At 44.3% G+C, this 19,190-nt stretch overlaps 2 protein-coding genes across 9 annotated transcripts in view; both read left to right on the top strand.

Moving 5' to 3' along the window:
• Nucleotides 1-5,347, top strand: part of SAP30BP (SAP30 binding protein) — an 81,731-nt gene extending 76,384 nt beyond the window's left edge. For 2 of the 5 annotated variants that reach the window (XM_019503476.1, XM_019503453.1), the window contains 7 exons: nucleotides 219-310; nucleotides 810-870; nucleotides 1,607-1,658; nucleotides 2,039-2,097; nucleotides 3,342-3,426; nucleotides 3,540-3,548; nucleotides 4,136-5,347. In XM_019503476.1, the coding sequence (XP_019359021.1) occupies nucleotides 219-310; nucleotides 810-870; nucleotides 1,607-1,658; nucleotides 2,039-2,097; nucleotides 3,342-3,426; nucleotides 3,540-3,548; nucleotides 4,136-4,317 (540 nt within the window). In that variant the 3' untranslated portion in view covers nucleotides 4,318-5,347. Of the gene's footprint in view, nucleotides 1-218; nucleotides 311-809; nucleotides 871-1,606; nucleotides 1,659-2,038; nucleotides 2,098-3,341; nucleotides 3,433-3,539; nucleotides 3,549-4,135 lie in introns of all 5 variants that reach the window. The other 3 variants (XM_019503484.1, XM_019503470.1, XM_019503461.1) reach the window with 2 other exon arrangements.
• A 12,374-nt stretch (nucleotides 5,348-17,721) lies between these two features.
• Nucleotides 17,722-19,190, top strand: part of ITGB4 (integrin subunit beta 4) — a 57,196-nt gene continuing 55,727 nt past the window's right edge. Inside the window, exon 1 of one of the 4 annotated variants that reach the window (XM_019503429.1) lies at nucleotides 17,722-18,340. In XM_019503429.1, coding sequence (XP_019358974.1) covers nucleotides 18,336-18,340 — 5 coding nt within the window. In that variant the 5' untranslated portion in view covers nucleotides 17,722-18,335. The remainder of the gene's footprint in view (nucleotides 18,341-19,190) is intronic. The other 3 variants (XM_019503412.1, XM_019503404.1, XM_019503421.1) reach the window with 3 other exon arrangements.

The following is a 19,190-nucleotide window of genomic DNA, read 5'->3' as shown; positions in this document are numbered from 1 at the left end:
GGGGGGGGGGGTGATCTTTGCAGTGAGATGGTCCCTTCTGTACTAACTTGGTTAAGTTTGAGAACTTTTGAGTCTCTGAACAATTATTCTTCCAAGCCCCGGCTGTTTTGAGGCTTGGTTGGTTTTTCTCTTCACCTGTATGTACGTGTCATCTCTCCAGCTGTTGTGGTACCTTTTTGTCTTGCAGTGGTTCTTAACTCTTTTGTCCTCTTACCTAGGACAAAATTCAGAAGCTGTATGAAAGAAAGATGAAAGAGGGCATGGACATGAACTACATCATTCAGAGGAAGAAGGAGTTTCGCAACCCCAGGTGAGCTATCCCTTGAGGCTATAGCCCCATGTGAGAACAGATCCCAAGACACGTCCTCCCTGATGTTTAGATCATTTTGGAAATGGAATTTTAAGCAGCAACGGTCTCTTGCTCATGAAGCGGGTGACAACTTAGAAAAATATTGTGTAGAAACGAGGTTCGTGTTACTTCAGAGATTTGTATAGAGGAGAGTGAGCCAACCTTTAGGCTCAGATTTTAAAAGCAGTAAACATGGAGCTGTGGATATGAGAGTTCTGTTTTGGGCTGGGAGATGGGAACTGAGCCATCCCTGGGAGAGATGGGGGAGGACCGTGGCTTGCAATTTGTTGTGCCAATTATGCTGGAGGTTAAGGGTCCTCAAAGTGTGACTTTTCAGGCTGCAATTCTGTGGCTGCCCCCATATATAGAAATGTCTGTTTCTTTGCCAGCAAATCCAAAATGATCACATTTGAGAAGAGGAACAAGGAAAGCAAAACTAACTGCAGTTTTTCCATTTCAGCATCTATGAAAAGCTGATCCAGTTTTGTTCAATTGATGAACTAGGGACAAACTATCCAAAAGTAAGTTGAGTGAAAGATTTAATGAGAGAATCAGGATGGGTCTGTGAATCTTCTGTCTCCTTTCTTGGGCAGAGTTCTTCCTGAATCAGGTCTACTTGTGAAGAGAGTTGATCAAGATAGTTGAGTTAAAGTACAGCATGCTTTGTGCAATACCTCGTAGCTGAAGTCTTGCTATATGAACTTTGAATTTCACAGCTGGAGCAACTAATCATAGGGTTTGCAATGGTGGAGCTAAAACTTTATTTTCTGGGCATGCGCTGGGCCCTGTCATAAAGCTCAAGTTTGGGTAGCTCATGTCACACTGGGGGAAGAAACAGTCTGTCTGTCATGGAGCTGGCATAGCCAGGATAAATAAAGCAAATTGCTGAATTGTCAGCTAGAAAATAACAGTTATGCTAATGGTTCCAAGCTACAAGTAGAGACTTCTCAGAGAAGCCAGACAGGTGTATGTCTGGCTCCTTCAACCAGAACATCTTAAACGATGTTTATCAATTCATGCTTAAGAAGGGCGTTTCAGAAGAACATGTGGCTTCCATAAGCATCGCTGTCATTTTTCCCAGCTTTTCTGTGGATCACTGGGATAAAAAGGAGAAGCAAGAACAGTGGTAGTGATCTTACCCACAGAACATCTTTTCATTGAGGTGCATTTGTATAAGATTTACATTAGTCATATTTGAACCATTTATGTATTTCCTATTGAGATACCAACGTAATCCAAAGATGACTTTTCTTTTAGGACATGTTTGACCCTCATGGATGGTCAGAGGATTCCTACTATGAAGCACTAGGTAATTCATCTTTCTGGTCTTCCGATGCTGTTACCTCATAATTATTACTGGATCATGCTGAACTTTAAACACCTGTTTTAATCCAACATCCATTTGAAGGAAGAGAAAGTCGGAACATGCCTGCCATGAGGCATTGCTCTGCTTTTAATTAGACAGATATACGACTTTGATGTTCTGCCAGTTTGGAAAACCCCTCTCTTAAAATTATTGTTTTGATATTCGGAATTGGTGGCAGTAAAAATTTAAAAAACGGTTACTTGATGGAAAGTAAAAACATTTATAGCAATTTTTGCTGGTTTATATTCTTCATTTCAGAGATGGGGAATATGGTAGAGTTGCAGACTTACAGATTTTGCTGAATCTTTTGACCTCTTTTTTAGCCAAAGCCCAGAAGATTGAAATGGACAAATTGGAAAAGGCTAAGAAGGAGCGCACTAAGGTAGCTATTCAGAAACTGGAAATGCAAAGTTTAATCTCTAGCCATAATTTCTTGTTTACTAAATTTCATTCTGTCGCTTTCCTGTTCCTTTATGAACCAGGGACTGCTGAATATTTTTAGATGATTGCTTATTCCTCCCCATAATCATGCCTTCACCAAGATGTGCAGATTTAGCTTTTAGCCTTTCCTTATAGGTCAGTTCCTTTGGGCCATTAATTCCCTTGAGTTCCTGCCAGTTTTGTCACTAGTCTTGAATTGGAACACCCAAAACTGCCCCTTTCATTCCAAATAGAGGCAAGATACTGGATAAAGAACTATTATCTCCATAGTCCTTGACATTTTGCCTCGGTCACATAACCTGATTTAAATTAATTTCCCTCCCATTTCATATTGTGACTGAGTAACTGAATTCTATTCTCTCTTTCTAAAATTGCTATTTGCTGTTATCACATTCCAAAAATATTGAGACCCATCTCAACTTATCTATATCTGCAAGTATCATGACAGGAAATTGAATCACTAAGAACATCCACATGCCCCACGTATTGGAAGATTTTTATTTTCCCAAGAGTAATACACTTGGATTAGTGGCTGGCCTTAAGAAATCCCATCCAAAGGTTTGATGAGATTCTCTCCCCTTCACACTTGTAGAGTGCTTTACAGGCAACTGGTATATCAGATGGCTAACATTGTTAGCCATTTCTTTTGATTATCTCTTGTTCTGCTTTTTGCACAGAAGTAGTCACCTTTGACCATATCTCCATCCATAATCACAGGCTATTGTAGTTCTTGTTACCAAGCTGTTTTTGTGATCTAGTCTCTTCCAACCATGCATGTAAGAACATGCATTTTAGAACAGTTCTTATTTTCCTAGTGTTTCTTGAAGAAATATGTAATTGTAAGAACATGTTTACACTGACCAAGACCTGTCCTTGTTCTATCCAGTAAGAACAAAAACTTGATTTCTGTGGAGCATACAGAAATGTGATGATTCTCTGCATCTATTCAAAGATCTCAGTATTTCAGGTCATAGTGGTTATAACTCTTGATATACTTAAGAGAGCTTGAATTCAGGGCTGTGTATTCATCTCCCACATAATATTGTCAACTGGAGTAGTCTAATAAATGTGTTCATAACTCACAACCTTCTGGATCTAAAGGAGAGTTTTACAATAAGGTAAGAGGAGGGTACATATAAATAGATAACATCTTATTCTTTCCTTTTATCCCCTCCTCCTTTCTAGATTGAGTTTGTGACTGGCACTAAGAAGGGTACCACAACAAATGCTTCATCTACTACAACCACAACAGCCAGCACTGCTGTTGGAGGTAAAGGCACGTTGTACTTCAAACTTGTATTTTTTTTGTAATTTTAGAATTGCTTGTGCTACATCAAAACCCTAAAAGTGCCCTTTCTTCTCCTTGTCTTTTTTTGTCTGCAGGAAAAAAAGGTTTGTCAGGGGTTGGTAGAAGTGAGGCACTGAGATTAGGGAGAAGCTTGATCAATCATCTGGTATAAAGACCTGGCATTTTCTTGCCTAGAAGATTTGTCAAGGGTTAAAGAAATGTGTTCCTGTATGTGTTTGCTGGGCTCTGTTAGGGCAGGTCTTTCCTGAAAGCCTTGGAAAGATGAGTGGAGGTGGGGAAGAGAAGGTGCAGTTTAAAGCATGTTGCAATCTGGAGAATGACTCTTAAAATGTGAAGTGTGATAAGATCTCCAAGTAAGTAGTTCTTTGCCCCATACCCTGGTATTAGTGCACTGGGGGGATCGTTGTGTTTTATCAGAAAGCAAACATAATTTGGGCAGTGAGTGAATCTGTCACGTGACTGGAGGTCAGAGGTCAAGTGTAGATGCCTTAATTTTGCTCTCCAGGTTTTAAAGTTCCGTTTGGGCTTTTCCTAGTGCATCTGATCTAAAGTGACATTTTGCTCCAAGAAGAAGTGAGGAAATAGGCAGGATGTGGGGAGGAAGGTGGCATTAAAAGATCCCTGCCAGTTAACAGTAACACTTACCTTTCTGTTTTAACCAAATGCACAGACGCGCAGAAAAGGAAGAGCAAGTGGGACTCAGCCATACCAGTAACAACAATAGCTCAGCCCACCATCCTCACCACCACCGCAACACTGCCTGCTGTTGTCACAGTAACGACCAGTGCCAGTGGATCCAAAACTACAGTCATCTCTGCTGTTGGCACCATAGTGAAAAAAGCAAAGCAATGACAAGTGCAATGGACCTTGACCTGGGTTTCCAGGCTGAACTAATTGAAGGCACTGTCCTTGTAAATGAGGGAGGGGATCACTCTTATTCCCTCAGTACAAAATGACAAGACTCTTTTTCCCCCCAAATGGACCACAACTCCCATTAAGGGAGCGAGCAGGGTTGTGTGCAGCCATTCTGTCTATGTGCACATGGGACTGTGACCTTCGTGAAAAGGAGTTTCTCTTTCTCTTTTCAGGAATAACTGGTCACTGTGCTGCGGGGAAGCAGTGTATGATGTCAGCTTGTAAACTTTAGCTTTATGGCATTAACAATGCTGATATGGCATGGGGTTCTTCTCCCTGTTGGAAGTCTAGTTTAAACCAAGTACAGGGGGGACATACCAGTGTTGTTCCCTTGCATCCCAGACAGTCTTTTAAAGGCTGCTTCCCTGTGACTCAGTCTCCCCCAACACTTACTCACTCTGCTTCAAAGAAACCAAAGCAGAGGTCTGATCAATGTTTCTGCGCACAGGCATAGCTGAGATGTGAGTAACAATCTACATGTATAAATGCAGGCTCCTTTTTCCCTCAGTGATACTCACATCTGTAACCTTTGTGCATACCCATGTACGTTTCTGGTTCTGTGATCAAGTGTTAAAAGCATTGAAGCTTTGTTAAAGTGAAATCTAGTCAGTCTTACTAGTCTTTTGCAGAGATGGAGATTCCTATGCAGAACCTGTACTGTCTAGATGTCTTACACTGTAGATGTGAACTCAGAATGCACCATTTGGAGAGAGCTGCAGAGAGAAACTGTCCCATCACCATGGAGTGAGCTTGGATACCAGATTGTCAAAAAGTAGTCGAGACATAAAAGCTGTGGCATGTCTGTATCTGTGTGGTAGATGGTGATACAAACTGTGAAGTGTGCATTACAGTTACTGCTTGCCCCCACTGTTGCAAAAAGGATGCTGTCAGTTGATAATTTTATTGTATAAGCCTTCTTACCCATGTTGCTAAAACTTGATTATAAAAATGGAAAAACTCAAATCTTGTGGAGTATTCTGTGGGGTTTTTGTATTGCCCTCAGCTTGACCAGTGGAAAACAAATACGTAATTTCATCTTCAATTTTGTGCTATCTTGGTGGCACGGACTGCCAAAGAAGGTTTAATACATTTCTCCATAGGATTTAAATGAAATCATGGAAACATCTTTAACCTCAAGCTTCTGGGGGGGTTTTTTAATTAATTTGGACATAACATTGATTGTCACTTTTTAGGGACTTCTCTGCTTGTATAAATCCTGCTGCAGTTGACAGCTGAGATGTCTAGAATTCCATTTCTTTCAAGATCATTCCAGTTTCTTAAATTTCACCCACACTTAGGTCTTTTATATAAACCCTTATCATTCAGCAATCTTCAAGTGAGAGAGAGTATCACAAAGAAGGTAAATATATAGTAGGAGTGACCTGTGCAGGGTCAGCCAACAAACCAGTAAAATACTGTTTGATGTAGGTGGGAAGAATAATTTAAACTCCACCAGCTGTTTGGAGAAATACCATTTTTGTGAGGTCAGTAGTTCTATCTAAATTTTTTTTTTTTTAACTGCATTAAATCCTGATTTTTTTTTTTTTCAGGTTCTATAGATCAGCTTTTTCCAGTTGATCTCTGACAATCCTTATCTCAGTGTAATCTCTCCCATCCATTCCCTCTGGGTTATGGAAAGAAGATTAATAGATCAGCAGACATGTAAGATTTTTTAGGATTTCATGTTTACAAGCTCTAGACAGTGTATTGCCTAAATAATACTTAAAATATTGGGTTTTGTATAGTCTGGGAGACTCTACAGAGCTGGAAGGAGTCTAGCATGGCAGATATGTTGTGAAAGGATGGTGATGATAATGTGGCTCTGCTATTGACTTACGTTGCTAGTAGGAACCAAGTCAACAGCTCTGTTGGGATTTTGACTTCTAACTGACAGTGGCATGTTAACTTTGCCCTGTCTATAAGGGAAGTGGGAATTGTACTAGGTACCTAGTGCTATAGTGTAGAACAGAGGCAGATGCTATAAAGGAGCCGTGCCCTGGACAGCAAAGTTTTAGATTGGAATCTTCTGTTCTGTGGGTTTAAAAGACTTACTTTGTGGTGGTAGGGAGGCGAGCTTGTATGTTTAGAGAGTACTTGCATGTGGGCAATAAAAAGTGCTACCTGCTGGCAGATGGGAAGTGCAAGCTATTTGGCAGGTCTTACAGAGCTGAGTTAGCACTTGTAAAGCAGTAGTCTCCACTGCCATTTCTAGATCATCCTCTGATGCTGCCAATTAAAGTGAGTGTCCTAACCAGCATGTTGTTTTCCTTCCCGGGCGCAGATGACCGCATCCTGGAGGTCATCAATCCAGACCTAACCAGTAATCTTTTTCTAAAGACACATTGAATGGCAGGATTGAAAGTGCACCACTAAATGGAAGCAGAGCAGATGGCAGGCTGCTGTTAGCTCCATCTCTAGCTTTGCTGAATTAATGATATGTACGTTTTACTTTAAACTCCATTTTTCTCCTGTGACAGAAGATGCTGCTTTAGCACCAGAGATGACACTTCAACTCACTGCAGTCCTGTGAGTATGGGTGTGAAGTTTGAGAAGAAAGCCTGCTTCTCTGTGAACTTAACATCCTGGAAATAGTTTGCTTTGAACCGACGGTCAAAGTTGCTGCAAGTCTGAGGAGGGGGGGGATTGAAATATCTTCTCATTGGAATGTGAGCAACCAAGACACTCAACAACACAGGAATTGCCAGGCATAGCAGCTTCTGATCCTTCTGAATTAACTTTCTCGTTTCAGTTTATAGCTCTCTTTACCAACAACCTGGTAGAGACTAGGTTACTTGCCACCTGGTTAAGGGAGATAAGGTCAACGTCATTTACTTGAACTTTAGGAAGGCCTTTGACTTGGTGCCCCACAAGACTCTTAAAGTAAAACTAGGGGACTATGGGTTCAACAACTCAGTGGTCAGATAGGTGGGAAACTGGCTGTGGGTTCGGACCCGTGAGTACTAATAGACAGATCTGTGTTGCCCTGGCGGAAGGTAGCCAGTGGGGTCCCTCAGGGTTCGGTACTTCGACCAGTGCTTTTCAACATCTGCATCGATGATCTGGAGTGGGGGTGAAAAGCACATGGGCAAAGTTTGCCGATGACACTAAGCTTTGGGGAATTGTGACCACACATCAGGGTAGGCTGACAATCCAGGCAGAGCTAGACAGCTTAGTTAGATAGGCCGAACAGAACCAGATGCTGTTCAACACTGAGAATTGTGAAGTGCTCCATCTGGGGAGGAAAAATCCACAACAAACTTACGGGCTAGCTAGCACCACATCCAAAGGGACCTGGGGGTCATAATTGACCATAAAATGAATGAGCCACTAGTGTGATGCTACAGTTAGCAAAGCAAACAATACGCTGGCATGCATCAAGCAATGCATTTCTAACAAACTAATTAAGTTCTTCTCCCGCTCTACTTGGCATTGGTGAGGCTGCAGCTGGAGTACTGCATCCAGTTCTGGGTGCCACACTTCAGGAAGGATGTGGATAAGCTTGAAAGAGTCCAGAGAAGAGCCACTTGTATGATTAGAGGCCCAAAGAGCAAGCCATATGAGGAAAGTCTGGCAGATATGGGACTGTTCAGCCTAGAAAAGAGAAGGCTTTGTGGGGGGGATTTGGTGGCAGCTTACAAATATATCAGGGAGAGCGTCAGGGGCTAGGCGAACAACTATTCACCAGAGCACCCCAGAGAAAAACCAGAAGCAATGGTCATAAACTCCTAGAAGAAGGTTTCAGACTAGATATAAGGAAATACTTCTTCACAGTTCGTGAGACCAGACTCTGGAATAGACTCAGCAGGGGTGGTGCAGGCATCTACCCAGGAGATCTTCAAGAGGAGGCTGGACACACACCTTGCAGGGGTTATTTGACCCCAGCAGTCTTTCCTAGCCAGAGCCAGGGGGTTTGGACCTGATGACCTCACAAGGTCCCTTCCAGCCCTAAACTTCTGTGAATCTGTGACTAGTTCAGGTTTAACCTGAAGAATCAATTAAACCCAATTAAACAACATCTGTTGTAATGAAAAAGACTTTGTATGGGTCTGACAAGTAACCATCCTTTTACCTGATGCCTGGCAAATTTTAGCTCTACTGGATCAGCCCAATGGTTCACTAGTCTACCTGTCCTTCCTCTGAATAAGGTGTAGTCCAGTCTACAGTGTTATTAGTGTCATGGAAGTGGAGAACACATTCCTTACTCCTGTATCTATTCATTTTGTGCTCAGAAGTATGTTTAATGCGGTAGAAAAACTACAGCTGGGTATAGATAGTGAATCATCTATATTGCAATGAAAGTACTTCTTTACCCTCCTCGGTAGCTCTAACGCTGTCTCAGAGGCAGGTTAGTGGACCAACCAGAACCTCTTTTAACAGTTACGCTTGGTAAACTGCCATTCATTTGAGGAATGCAGTTCACATACATATGCCTAATAAAAGCTGTTAATGAGTTATCTTCCATGTATATACACACCTTCACAATGCTCTTAATCCAGCAGTGTTTTTCCTAGTTGTGCAGACTTCAGCTTTCTGAAAAAAATATAACCTAGCAGGGCAGCCATTAGCCAATGGGAAATGGCTTTCCAGGAGGAAAAAGGGACTTAATGGTGGGAAGAGGTTTGGCATTTTTGGCAGTGTCCGCTTCCAGGCACTCGCTGTGCCAGTTGTGCAGTGTCAATAATGGAGGATTTGGGAGATGAATCACCAACTACACAGGGGTTGATGATTATTGTTTAACTTATTTGATGCAAATATCTTACTCATCTCTCACTTCCCGGCCACCCCTCCCTTCCTCTTTCCATGTTCCCCTTCCCCTATGTCTCTGGCATCTGTAATGATTCCAGGCCCATGTCAACCAATTCCCTTGGCTCTGTATATTCATGTGGCCAAGAAAAACTTCTGAACTGACTGCTCCTCTGCTGTACTTAAGAAACAGATTATGAAACTCAGATATGTCTAAAAAAATAGTTGAAAGCCAGGAGACCATCAGTTTGCTTGCACTGCATGGGCCTTTCTTCCACCTGTTTTAATCTAAACTGTCACAACCAGAGAATGTGGCAGACCAAATATCACCAAGGTCTGAGGGAATGGGTCTTTGAGAGGTGCCTCCTGGTGTAGAAAGGGGCAGTCCTACCACAGTCCCTGCCACTGATTTTCTGCCACCCCTGAAGTTGCTCAGAGCTCCCAGCACAGGGTCCACCAGTGAAACCTCTAGAAAGAGGATGCTCTGTACCGCCGAAGAGCATTGATTCATGCCATCTTGTGACACGTTCCCAGCGGTAGCTAATCTGATGCTGTAGAATAAAAGGTGGGAGAAGAATCAAATACCTCCAGGTAAATGCACGTCAAAGGGGGGAGTGTTTTCCTTCCGACTCCTGCAGGCCACTGCTGAAGCCTTGAAGCCCGAGTTGTGATCAGTCATTAATCCAGATGTGCAAGGATTCTGTGACCAGTTGGAAGCACTTCTCTTTTCACCCATTGAAGAAAGGGGATGAGCAGGACAACTCATAAATTAGTAGCCCTCAATTCTGTTAGTGCGGCAATGTGTAAATTGCTTGAAATAAACCTGGTGTGTCTGTGACTTTCTAAATCACAAGCTTCTGCAGATTTATCTGGTGCTGTACCGCATGCTGCTATAATGAGAGGGAAATAAGGCAGTGCCCATAATCAGTAGCCAACTTGCCAAAAATACCCTCATTTTAATAGAAACAAAAAAAAGTTCTTAGCCTGTGGATAGTTGTTAATATGTTTTTGGTTTGCTGTTTTGGAGGGGGTGGGGTGAGGGGTTAAGGAGGAGGTTTAAGCCCTGAAAAAAATAGGGCTTATAAAGAAAGTGCCTCTGTAGCTAGTAACACTAGTGTCACTAAGGCAATGTTGTGGCTTTGTGCTGGTAAAATAGTAAAAACTGCTAGGTGCCCATAATGCCAGCTTGTAGGCATTGCTCCAACAAAGTCTTTGAAACTACTGGGGAGAGAGTCCAACCTTGAGGGCCCATCACGTCTCTCACTGCCTGCTGCTGATAGTGTCCATAAAGTGGGACTGCTTTTAATGAAAGAAGTCCCAGTCCTCTAGGAATTTGGCTTGGACTGAAACCACCGACTCATTTCATTTGAGCAACCAGAGCTTACTAAATGGCAGCGAACATCAGTCCAGTCTGGGAAGTGATTGATCTAACGTGGTAGCAGTAGGGGTGAGAAGCTGTGAATGCCTTTGCTATCGTAGCAAGCATTTGAGCCGTACTTCTGACTCTGTGCTCGTAAGAGCTAATAACCAGCTATCCATCCCCTTCTCCCAAGGGCATGCTATTGCCATGCCGTTGGAACGGAGTCAGCATCTCCTCCCATTTCTTTCCCTCCTCCTGAAAGATGTTGCCATCTGTGGGTTCTTAACTCTATTGGCTTTCTCTGTTTGTTATAGGTTTATCTCCGTCAAAGCCTGCATTCAAAGCCCAGAAAGCTTCCGGTGTTTGCTGACATAGCTTGAGCGAGCAGGCTTAATGCAGTCATTCTTGGCAGACATCTGTCTTGTGTTACCTCTCCTTTTGAAGGTTTCCCACCTCCAAGCCCTAAGGTGTTTGATTCTTGATTCGCTTTTGCTTCTGCCCTTTGCCATTGCTCGGAGACGTGTCCTGTTGTGTTGCTAGGTTTCATTTGCTGTTCTCAAGGTGTGCCCTCTAATTGAAGAACCAGGTGAGGCCATCCTCGTCAGCTCTGCAGCAAATGCTAGCGCCTAAAGCTACGAGTTTGTCTTTGCTGCCATTTCCTCCATTGCATGCACAACACCAGTATCATAAGGTTATGTATTCAGATGTCAAATAACTGAAAACCCACCTAAGCGGACCCAGCATGGCACTGATGTTGCAATCAAATCCCAGTCATACCAAAATAATTGTTTGAACAGAGATTTAGGCAGCCAGGCTACTAGAGTCTCTTTCTTACTCCTTCACTTGTACAAGAAGCAAAACCTCAGCCCTCTTGCAGACGTGCCTTTTGTAGGATGTGCTCTGGCCCCCGAGCGAGGCTGGGGTGTAATGAGAGGTGAGCCCAGGGCGGTAGAGAATTGTTACTCTTCCAAGACAGAATCATGTTTCCCAGGAGGGCTTTCAAAACTGTTTCATGCATAAAGACAAATCACTTTTAATAATCGAGAATCGGTAATGGGCCGTAAGATGCCAGCGAGGTCCTGTTTCTCCCTCTCAGTGGGATAAATCAGCATTGTTCACCCCAGTGTTTTCTTCTGTGTAACTTTATTAATAGTGAATTTTCCATTGCCCAGCCTCCCACGTTTAGTGCTGCTGCCCTTTTAAACACAAACCTAAAGAGCCGTTGGACTTCCTCCCTATTGTTGTGTGCATGAACGATAATTCCTGACAGCTCCTATCTTTTGTTCATGTTTGTACCTTTCTTTTGATGCGGCTGGACTGATGCTTTTGTTTTCTCCAGTAAACAGTGTGTTCCAAGCCAGTTCCTTCTGCCCGACTAGCATTTTGCTACAAAACTTCTCGCCTTGTAGCACAAGGGACTCTTTCCCTTGCTGCGAGTAATGTGGAGCAGCAGTGGAAGAAAACAGACTTCCTTGGTGTGACTTCTTTCCGCTGCCTTTTAAAACGTCTATGCAAGTTTTCTACAGACAGCTTAGCCTCAGAGCTCCTCTGCTGTGTCTGTTGTTAATGTAGTGGCAGTTTTTCTCACTGGTCCTGCAAACTGGCTCATTGAGGGGACACTAAATTGTTTGCAGTAGGGCACTTCTAGGGAGAGAGCCTGCCTACAGACACTGATAGGACAGGTATGATTAGAAATTAAATGTTCCCCCATAAAGAGAAACCGGATCAGTGAATGAATTGATCAGCCTGTCCTTTGGGGTAACTGGACTTCAGGGGGCATGGTTTGACCCTAGTGTTTTCTGTTTCATAAGTACGTTCAGAAAAGTTACGCCTTGGGGACTGAGTCATTTCCAGTTGCTGGTTCTTTTTTTCTGTGCATGCCCCAGGGCTGGCTTTTCTTGATGATTCAGCCCTCCTCCCATGTCTTCTGCAACTTATTGGTAAAATATTCTGTCTGGTTGTTCAGGTTTAATGATCTTCTGTCGAGGGCTGTTCTAATACACTTTGCCGTGCAAACACCATGTTTTGTCTGTTTTGTCATTAGTGAGGAGTGGAAAAAGCAATAGAGGAAGAGCGGAGATTTTTTGGCCAGCAGATTGAAACATCCAGTGGGTAAGCTGAAGGCATGAGGCAAAGGAGCTGAAACGTCCAGGGGAAAGAAGAACGTCACTGTGCACAAGGCATGGCTCCGCTCTCTGTTGCAGTAGCAGGAAGAATTCACATGAAGCAAACTGCACATGCCATGACTCACCTGCTGACGCATTCATGTTGATAGTGCCAATATCACTGTTCAATAATAGGAGGACGCCACAGCTGATAATATAAAAACCGTTTAGTTGTGTTCTTTCCGGAAAGACTTATCTGCCCTCTTTGCATTTGTAACGCTCTACTTAAGAGGAATCTCAAAGCCCCGAGTAGGGGCTGATTTTCCCAGCGTATGTTTGTTTAAAATGGCTTGCACCATACTCTAATGGGAGCAAGAGGCTTATATGGCCTCTTCTCCTGTGCTAGCCTATGGCAGAGCTGAGGCTCCTTGAAAATGCCCTATGCTCGGTGAGTTTGAACCTGGCGTCCACATATAGCAGAAATACAGGGCTGGGTGGGGGGGTTCCTTCTGATCAGTGTACATCTCACTTCTTTGGGACAGCAGCTATGTGAGGTCTTGGAGCTGATGAGAGAATGAAACTTCAAAAGAAAGCTCATCTACATTGGCATCCTAGTTGCAGGTTAAGGTATGAGGCGCTGGATTAACCCAGTGATCTGCAGAATTTGTTTTAGGCAGGAAAGAAGCACTCCTGTGGAAACAAGGTTTCTCTTTCCTCTCCACCCCTTTGCTTCCTATTCTCTTGTTTAAAGCCTCAAGACTAAGGGGAGGGAGCATATTTATGCCTAGGACCTTCTTTTAGTTTTTACTGACGACCTAAAATCCCCCCGCCCACTAGCTTCCATATATAATTTAAGCCATAGCTTTTTCCTCTGACCCTGGCTACACTCAGAAGTAGTCAGAGAAATGCATCTCCAAGAGCATTGTTTGCCTGGAACGGCCAGCCAGGAGAGGAGGCTGCTAGAAACATAAAGGCCGGGCAGCTGAAATAGGCACTCTCTCTTCAGACATGGTTCATAGATGCATAGATGTTAGGGGCTTGAAGGGACCTCTTGAGATCATCAGGTCCAGCCCCCTCCACCCCTGTACTCACTTTGCTGGTTGTTCTGCCCCCATGTCCTACAGGCTCTCTTGTCTTCTCTGTGCAGGTCAGAAGATGTCCACCTTTGGCTTTCATCGCCGCCTAATGGCGTTTTTGTCATTGCTGCCACGTGTGAATTTGGAGGAGCAATTGTGCAGCGTTCGCTCCACTGAAGATACTCAGACTTAAGGGATGACAACACACCCCGGCAGGGCACAGAGGGATAGAGAGAGCCAAAAGCTATGCTTAGCAGTCTGGATCAGTGCACCTTGACTCCCTGGAGTTGTAGCACTGTACCAACAGTCAGCTAAAGCCTTCAAACATCAGAGGTAAAAACAGTTTCTTCCTAGAGACATTAGCCAGGGCATTGAGGTCCTATATCCTCTCCTGATGGATGCTTACCTGCTCAGAGGGCTCTAAAGTAGTGTAGAGGTTTGCCATGTGGTTCTTTGCCAGAATTTCTCCTCCTCACGTTGTCATGTATTGTGCCAGAAGTGCAGTTAGCTACTTCCCCACCCCAGAAGTGGCTACATTTTGGTCATGATTAGGGTGAGTTCTCTCCTTTGCCATGTATGACAGAACGTCTTTCCTTCCTGAGCGGTCATTTGCATAATTTTAGTTTGAATAATTGTGGCCTGAAACGCTTCCTTTATTTATGATGAACCCTGATTATATCATTAAGTAATCCTAATGCAGATTTGTGATTAGCATTGTACAGGAGGCTGTCAATGGCTTCGCTTTGGTGTAATGTCCAGTACAGTAGTTCTCAACCTCTTTAGACTCAAGGCACCCCTCCATCACTTCTGTGAATTGAGCAGGACCCTGTTTCGAAAGCAAATTGATTTATAGTGCTTTTCTGCTTGGAGAGGGGCTGAGAAGGAGGAGGAGCAGCTAGCAGGGCAGAACGTATGCTACAGTGAGTGGGGGAGAAGTGAGGCTGCACTTACCACCTTATCGTGCTTATCTCCCCTCTGCCTGTTGCACCCTGCAAAGGCCGTCATGGCCTGGGGTGCGGGGCACCCAGGTTGAGAATCATTGATCTAACAAAAAACCGCAATACAAGATATTTAAAACATTTCCCCTTCAGATTTTATTCCATGATATAATTTAAGGTGATTTTGTGATCCCAAATGTAGCTGTTTTCCAAGAGAAACACCTGTGATAGGATCTGACCCAGTGGAAACCTATGGGCTGTCCCAGTGGGTATCCTGCATCCAAAGGTCAGATAGTGAACAGGCTGGCATGGCATTAAAAAACCCTTTCATAATAATTAGCAATTGACCCCCTGACTGATGATCTCAACAGACAGATTAATGGTTGAATGGTTCATGGAAATGAACTATGTTTGCCCCTAGAGAATCACTTCTAAGGAAGACTTGGGAGGCCACATTACTGCTTCGAAATAAGTCCAGTGATATGTGAGTAAGACTGATATTGCTAGCAACCTCATGGGTAATAATGTCTGCATGTAAGTTTGCTAATGTTTGCTGTGTAAAGACACTGTCCTCAGGGTGCATTCAGTTGCAGAGGGCTTTAACAGAAGTGAATCAGGTCAGTGAATCAGAACTATGCCAGGTCTTACTCATTTAGATCAAATCCTTCCCTATCTGCTGTCTGCCTCCAGATGAAATACTTCCAGGGTGTTTATACACAAATGTTTTGGCTGTTTCCTAGAGTGAAGCTAGGGAAAAAAAATGTTGCTTTGTTCTGCACAGCCATAACTCTGAGAAGTTCTAGCGCCCCCATACTTTGTTGGCAGCAACTTGAGGTTGGCAGAGGGGTGGCCAGCTGTCAAGGATGTGCCTTTTGCTGTCTTCATGGGTTTCTGCCCCATTGTGGCCATGTTTTGAAAGCCTTAGCTGGCCTGGGCATGGAAGTTTGCTAGAGGCTGCCTGCATTATTGCTAAAAGATTGTGTGTGTGCTAGTCATGCATGCACATGCATGCACCCCCGTACCTCCCCGTGGAGGGACTGTCCTCCATTCCTACTTCCTGTTGCACCAGTGCTAAGTCTCCTGGTCGTTCTCACCTTTTGAATACTCAAGGCATCCCTCAGGAAATGCCAGCTTTTAGATCTTCACTCATTTCTTAACTACATTTCACTCATTTCTTGACTACAGAAAAATAATAGAGCAGTTCTTCCGTTGCAAAGATCTCAGAAAGACCGCAGCAGGTCAAAATAGTTCTGGCACTCTGGCTTCCTATTTGAAATCTCTGGGTTTATCTTGTGAATCATGTAAGTGTTTGAACATCTACAGTGCTGATATTGTGTGGCACCCACAGCGCCCTTAAAAGGATCAGGGTGTTGAGGCTCCCTAGTTGAGAATCACCAGTCTATCTATACTCGTTACGGTACACTCCCTTTCAAGTCCTGGAGTTGAACCCCAGACTTGCCAAGCCACTTTGTTCCACTCTTCTATAGTGTCCAGCACAGAGTTGGGGCTCTCACAGGCAAAATATGTCTTTTAGTGGGGGCTGGTCCTCACAGAGCTGCTATCCAGGTACTTAGGCACCTCAAGTAGCAGACTCTGAGCTGTGGATCCGAAGTCTCAGGCTCTGCTGATGTCCCTGGTGGAAGTCACTGCAGTTTCTTATGCTATTGCCAGTGTTTTTCCTTGAGCTGTGGACAAACCTGATGTAACTGCTTCAAAAGGAACGGGGAGCTGTTGCATGTCTTCCTGCACCTTTCTGTAGCGCCCACACAAGTTACCTTAAATCACTGGCACTTTAACCAGAATGAAACAGGATTAAAGTTGCAATGGTAGCATGCAGTTACACTGTAACCACTTACATTTTATCAGTGGATAACACAACTTGTTACATCTGTCTGTGCCCTCAGTTTGCATTTTTTTAAACAAAATTGCAGCCAAAAACACTACATTAGGAAAGTTAAAGTTTGCAAAAATAAAACAAGCAGAAGTTAGGGCATTCCACATGCAGGGTCTCAGTGTGACCTTCATTCAGGCCTTACGTGGGGTATGAATTATGCTGTTACTATACCATCCTGGTCTGGGCCCTCCAGGATCCCAGCTATCTCCATTTGATCAAACTTTGAATCCATCTGAAGTCCCTCTAGTACTTTCTACAAAAGAAACCAACCTCTTTATTTGGACCAATGCTGAGTTGCTAGCTCAAGAGGGGGTGTTAGATAGCTGTTATTTCTAATAAAGAGGCCTCCCCCCCCCAGTTTTTAAATGCACCTTTAAAGAAAAGACCAGCTGTGAAGTCAATTGCCTTTGGAAATTGCTTTAGTCTGACTTCTGCTGCAAACTTGAGTGATAGCGAAATCGTAACAAAGCTGTCCACCAAAGCCAGGCACCCTTCCAGGTCACAGAGTAAGTAGGACCTCAGTTGCGTCTCCTTGGCCTTTATTAAACTTTTTTCATAGTCCAAAGCAATAGCATAGTTCAGCAGCCTAGCTAAGACCCTGCCTGTACAGCCAAGGTCTGTGCATGGTGAATATAACCACAGGATGGGGTCCAGGTATGCCGGGGTACCACAGATCACAGTCCGTGACCAAGTCTTCAGTGTAGTTCAGGAACGTGGGTGAGTGAGTCCCATTTATACGACATAAAACTGCACTGCAACAAGAAGCACTGCCATAGTTACAGCTGCTGCATCAAGGCCTCGTGGCTCTTTATTTTTCCAGTCGGAGAACAAAACACAGATTGCTGACCACTAATTGTTTTGTCAGCCAGACATGGAAATAGAAGTGCTGGGATTGTTACTGGCAGCGCTGGAACTGGACTGGCCTTTCTGCAGGGATCTGCTTGGGCCTGAAACCTGGAGTACAATATTCTCTCAGCTTGCACCACATAGGAAGTCGGAGGAAAAGCTCCTGCCAGGCAGGGGGGTTGCAGAGGCGGGGGAATTCAAAACAATCCACGGAGGGCCCTGGGCACTCCAGAGCTGCAAGCAGCGGATGGCGCGTTCAGCACTGGAGTAAACAGTCTGACTCCGCTTGGCTGATCTCTAAAGCACAGGCTGAGCTGCAGCACCCCTCACCCCCACATACACGCACTCTGAACAATCCTTTCTGCAAATCTTTGTTCCTGAAGTGTAACTGGACTGGGCTGTGCCTTAGCTACCAGTCCCGGCCCTTTTCCTGTGGGTGGATGCCTGGACGGGGAGGGGGGAGCGAAGGCTTAGCTGACCAGGCTGATCTTGCCCATACAGGTGTGCATAACTCAAGGAATGTGAGCCAGGCTGAGTCATGGACACTCCTCCCACCACCTGAGCTAGAATAAAATCAGCCCTCACCTGAGAAGGGGATCCCACTACAGATTTCTTACCTGCTCTTCTGGTCTTACCTCCCCTCCCCACACACATCTGGTGGGGGAAAAAAGACACGGGTTGAAGAAACGACAGCAAGGGAAAGTGGAGAAAAAGGGGGCAGTTGATATTTGACCGGAGGGAGCAGAAATTCCTGCAAAGGTAGGTCAGGTCTGTGAGCTGTGCGGCTTCTCTGAGGATTTAAACCTGGCATCTAGGCAAAGAAGAGGGGGGAAGCACGAAAAGAAATCAAAGAGAAGGCTGGAAATCAGCTAGTGGTAGCAAAGCAGTGAAGCTTCCCTTTTTGCTCTCAGAAGAATTTCTTGGCTTGGCGTGTGGGTGCCTCTTGTTTGGATTGTTGCAGAGGATTTCGGCTTTGAAGCAGACCCAGCGCTAATGAGGTTTGTGGAATTAATTCATCTGTGTTCTCGTGTCCAGCTTGCTTGCATTTTTTCTCTACTGATTAACAAAGGGGAGTGGTTAGATGAGGCACCGGGCTTCTTGCACAGGTAGGCATGGAAGGGATTAGGGTAGGCTTAGTTGGGTATGTACTTTTTTGCTTTGTTTTGCTGACTGTGTGGTGCATTTTCTTGTTCCTTTGTGCTGTTTGGAAGTGGCCCAGCTGTTGATCAGACGGGTTGGTTTTGCCGAGTTGTACTGTACTGGTAGCTTTTTTTTTTTTTTTTTAAGTTACTTTGCTAAAAGGAAAAAAAAAGTCCAGAGTTGTGTCTGTAATGCACACATGGGCACATTCATGTGCGCTCACACCTAGCAGCAGTGATCTAACAGGAGTGAAGCTTTCAGAAAGCAGATCCCAGCTGTCTGAGTGGTCGAAATCTGTCTCAGCTTTCTAAGGTTTGCTTTTTGTGTTGTCTCTCTGTACCTAGGGAAAGGTGAACGTGCCCTGGACTTGGCATAGGGAACTTGCAACTGAAATTTCATCCTGCCTAAAGTGTTCAGAGCGGCAGGAAGGGAACGACCTGTTACGAACACCCAGGGCATTTTTCAAATGGAGCAAAGTCCAAACCCTGCTTAAGTTTGACAGGGCAGTTAGAGCAGGCCAGTGGGATTGATGTGCTGAGAAATGGACCAAAAGTAAATCAAGGTTCAGGTGCAGGACTGGGTGGGGTGTTAGTCTTCTCTGAAGTGCAGATAGAGATCTGCTTTCTTGTGCTATCAGATCTGCGGGGGCGAGGGGGCAGGAAAGCAAAAGATAAGATAAATGTGTGGGGGGGTGGGAGAGTGGGTGAG

This window comes from Gavialis gangeticus, unplaced genomic scaffold, assembly GCF_001723915.1.
Source record: "Gavialis gangeticus isolate Ggan-Ray unplaced genomic scaffold, GavGan_comp1, whole genome shotgun sequence".
Lineage (NCBI taxonomy): Eukaryota > Metazoa > Chordata > Crocodylia > Gavialidae > Gavialis > Gavialis gangeticus.
Note: the sequence above shows the minus strand (reverse complement) of the source record. Positions and strands in the feature narration are given on the sequence as shown.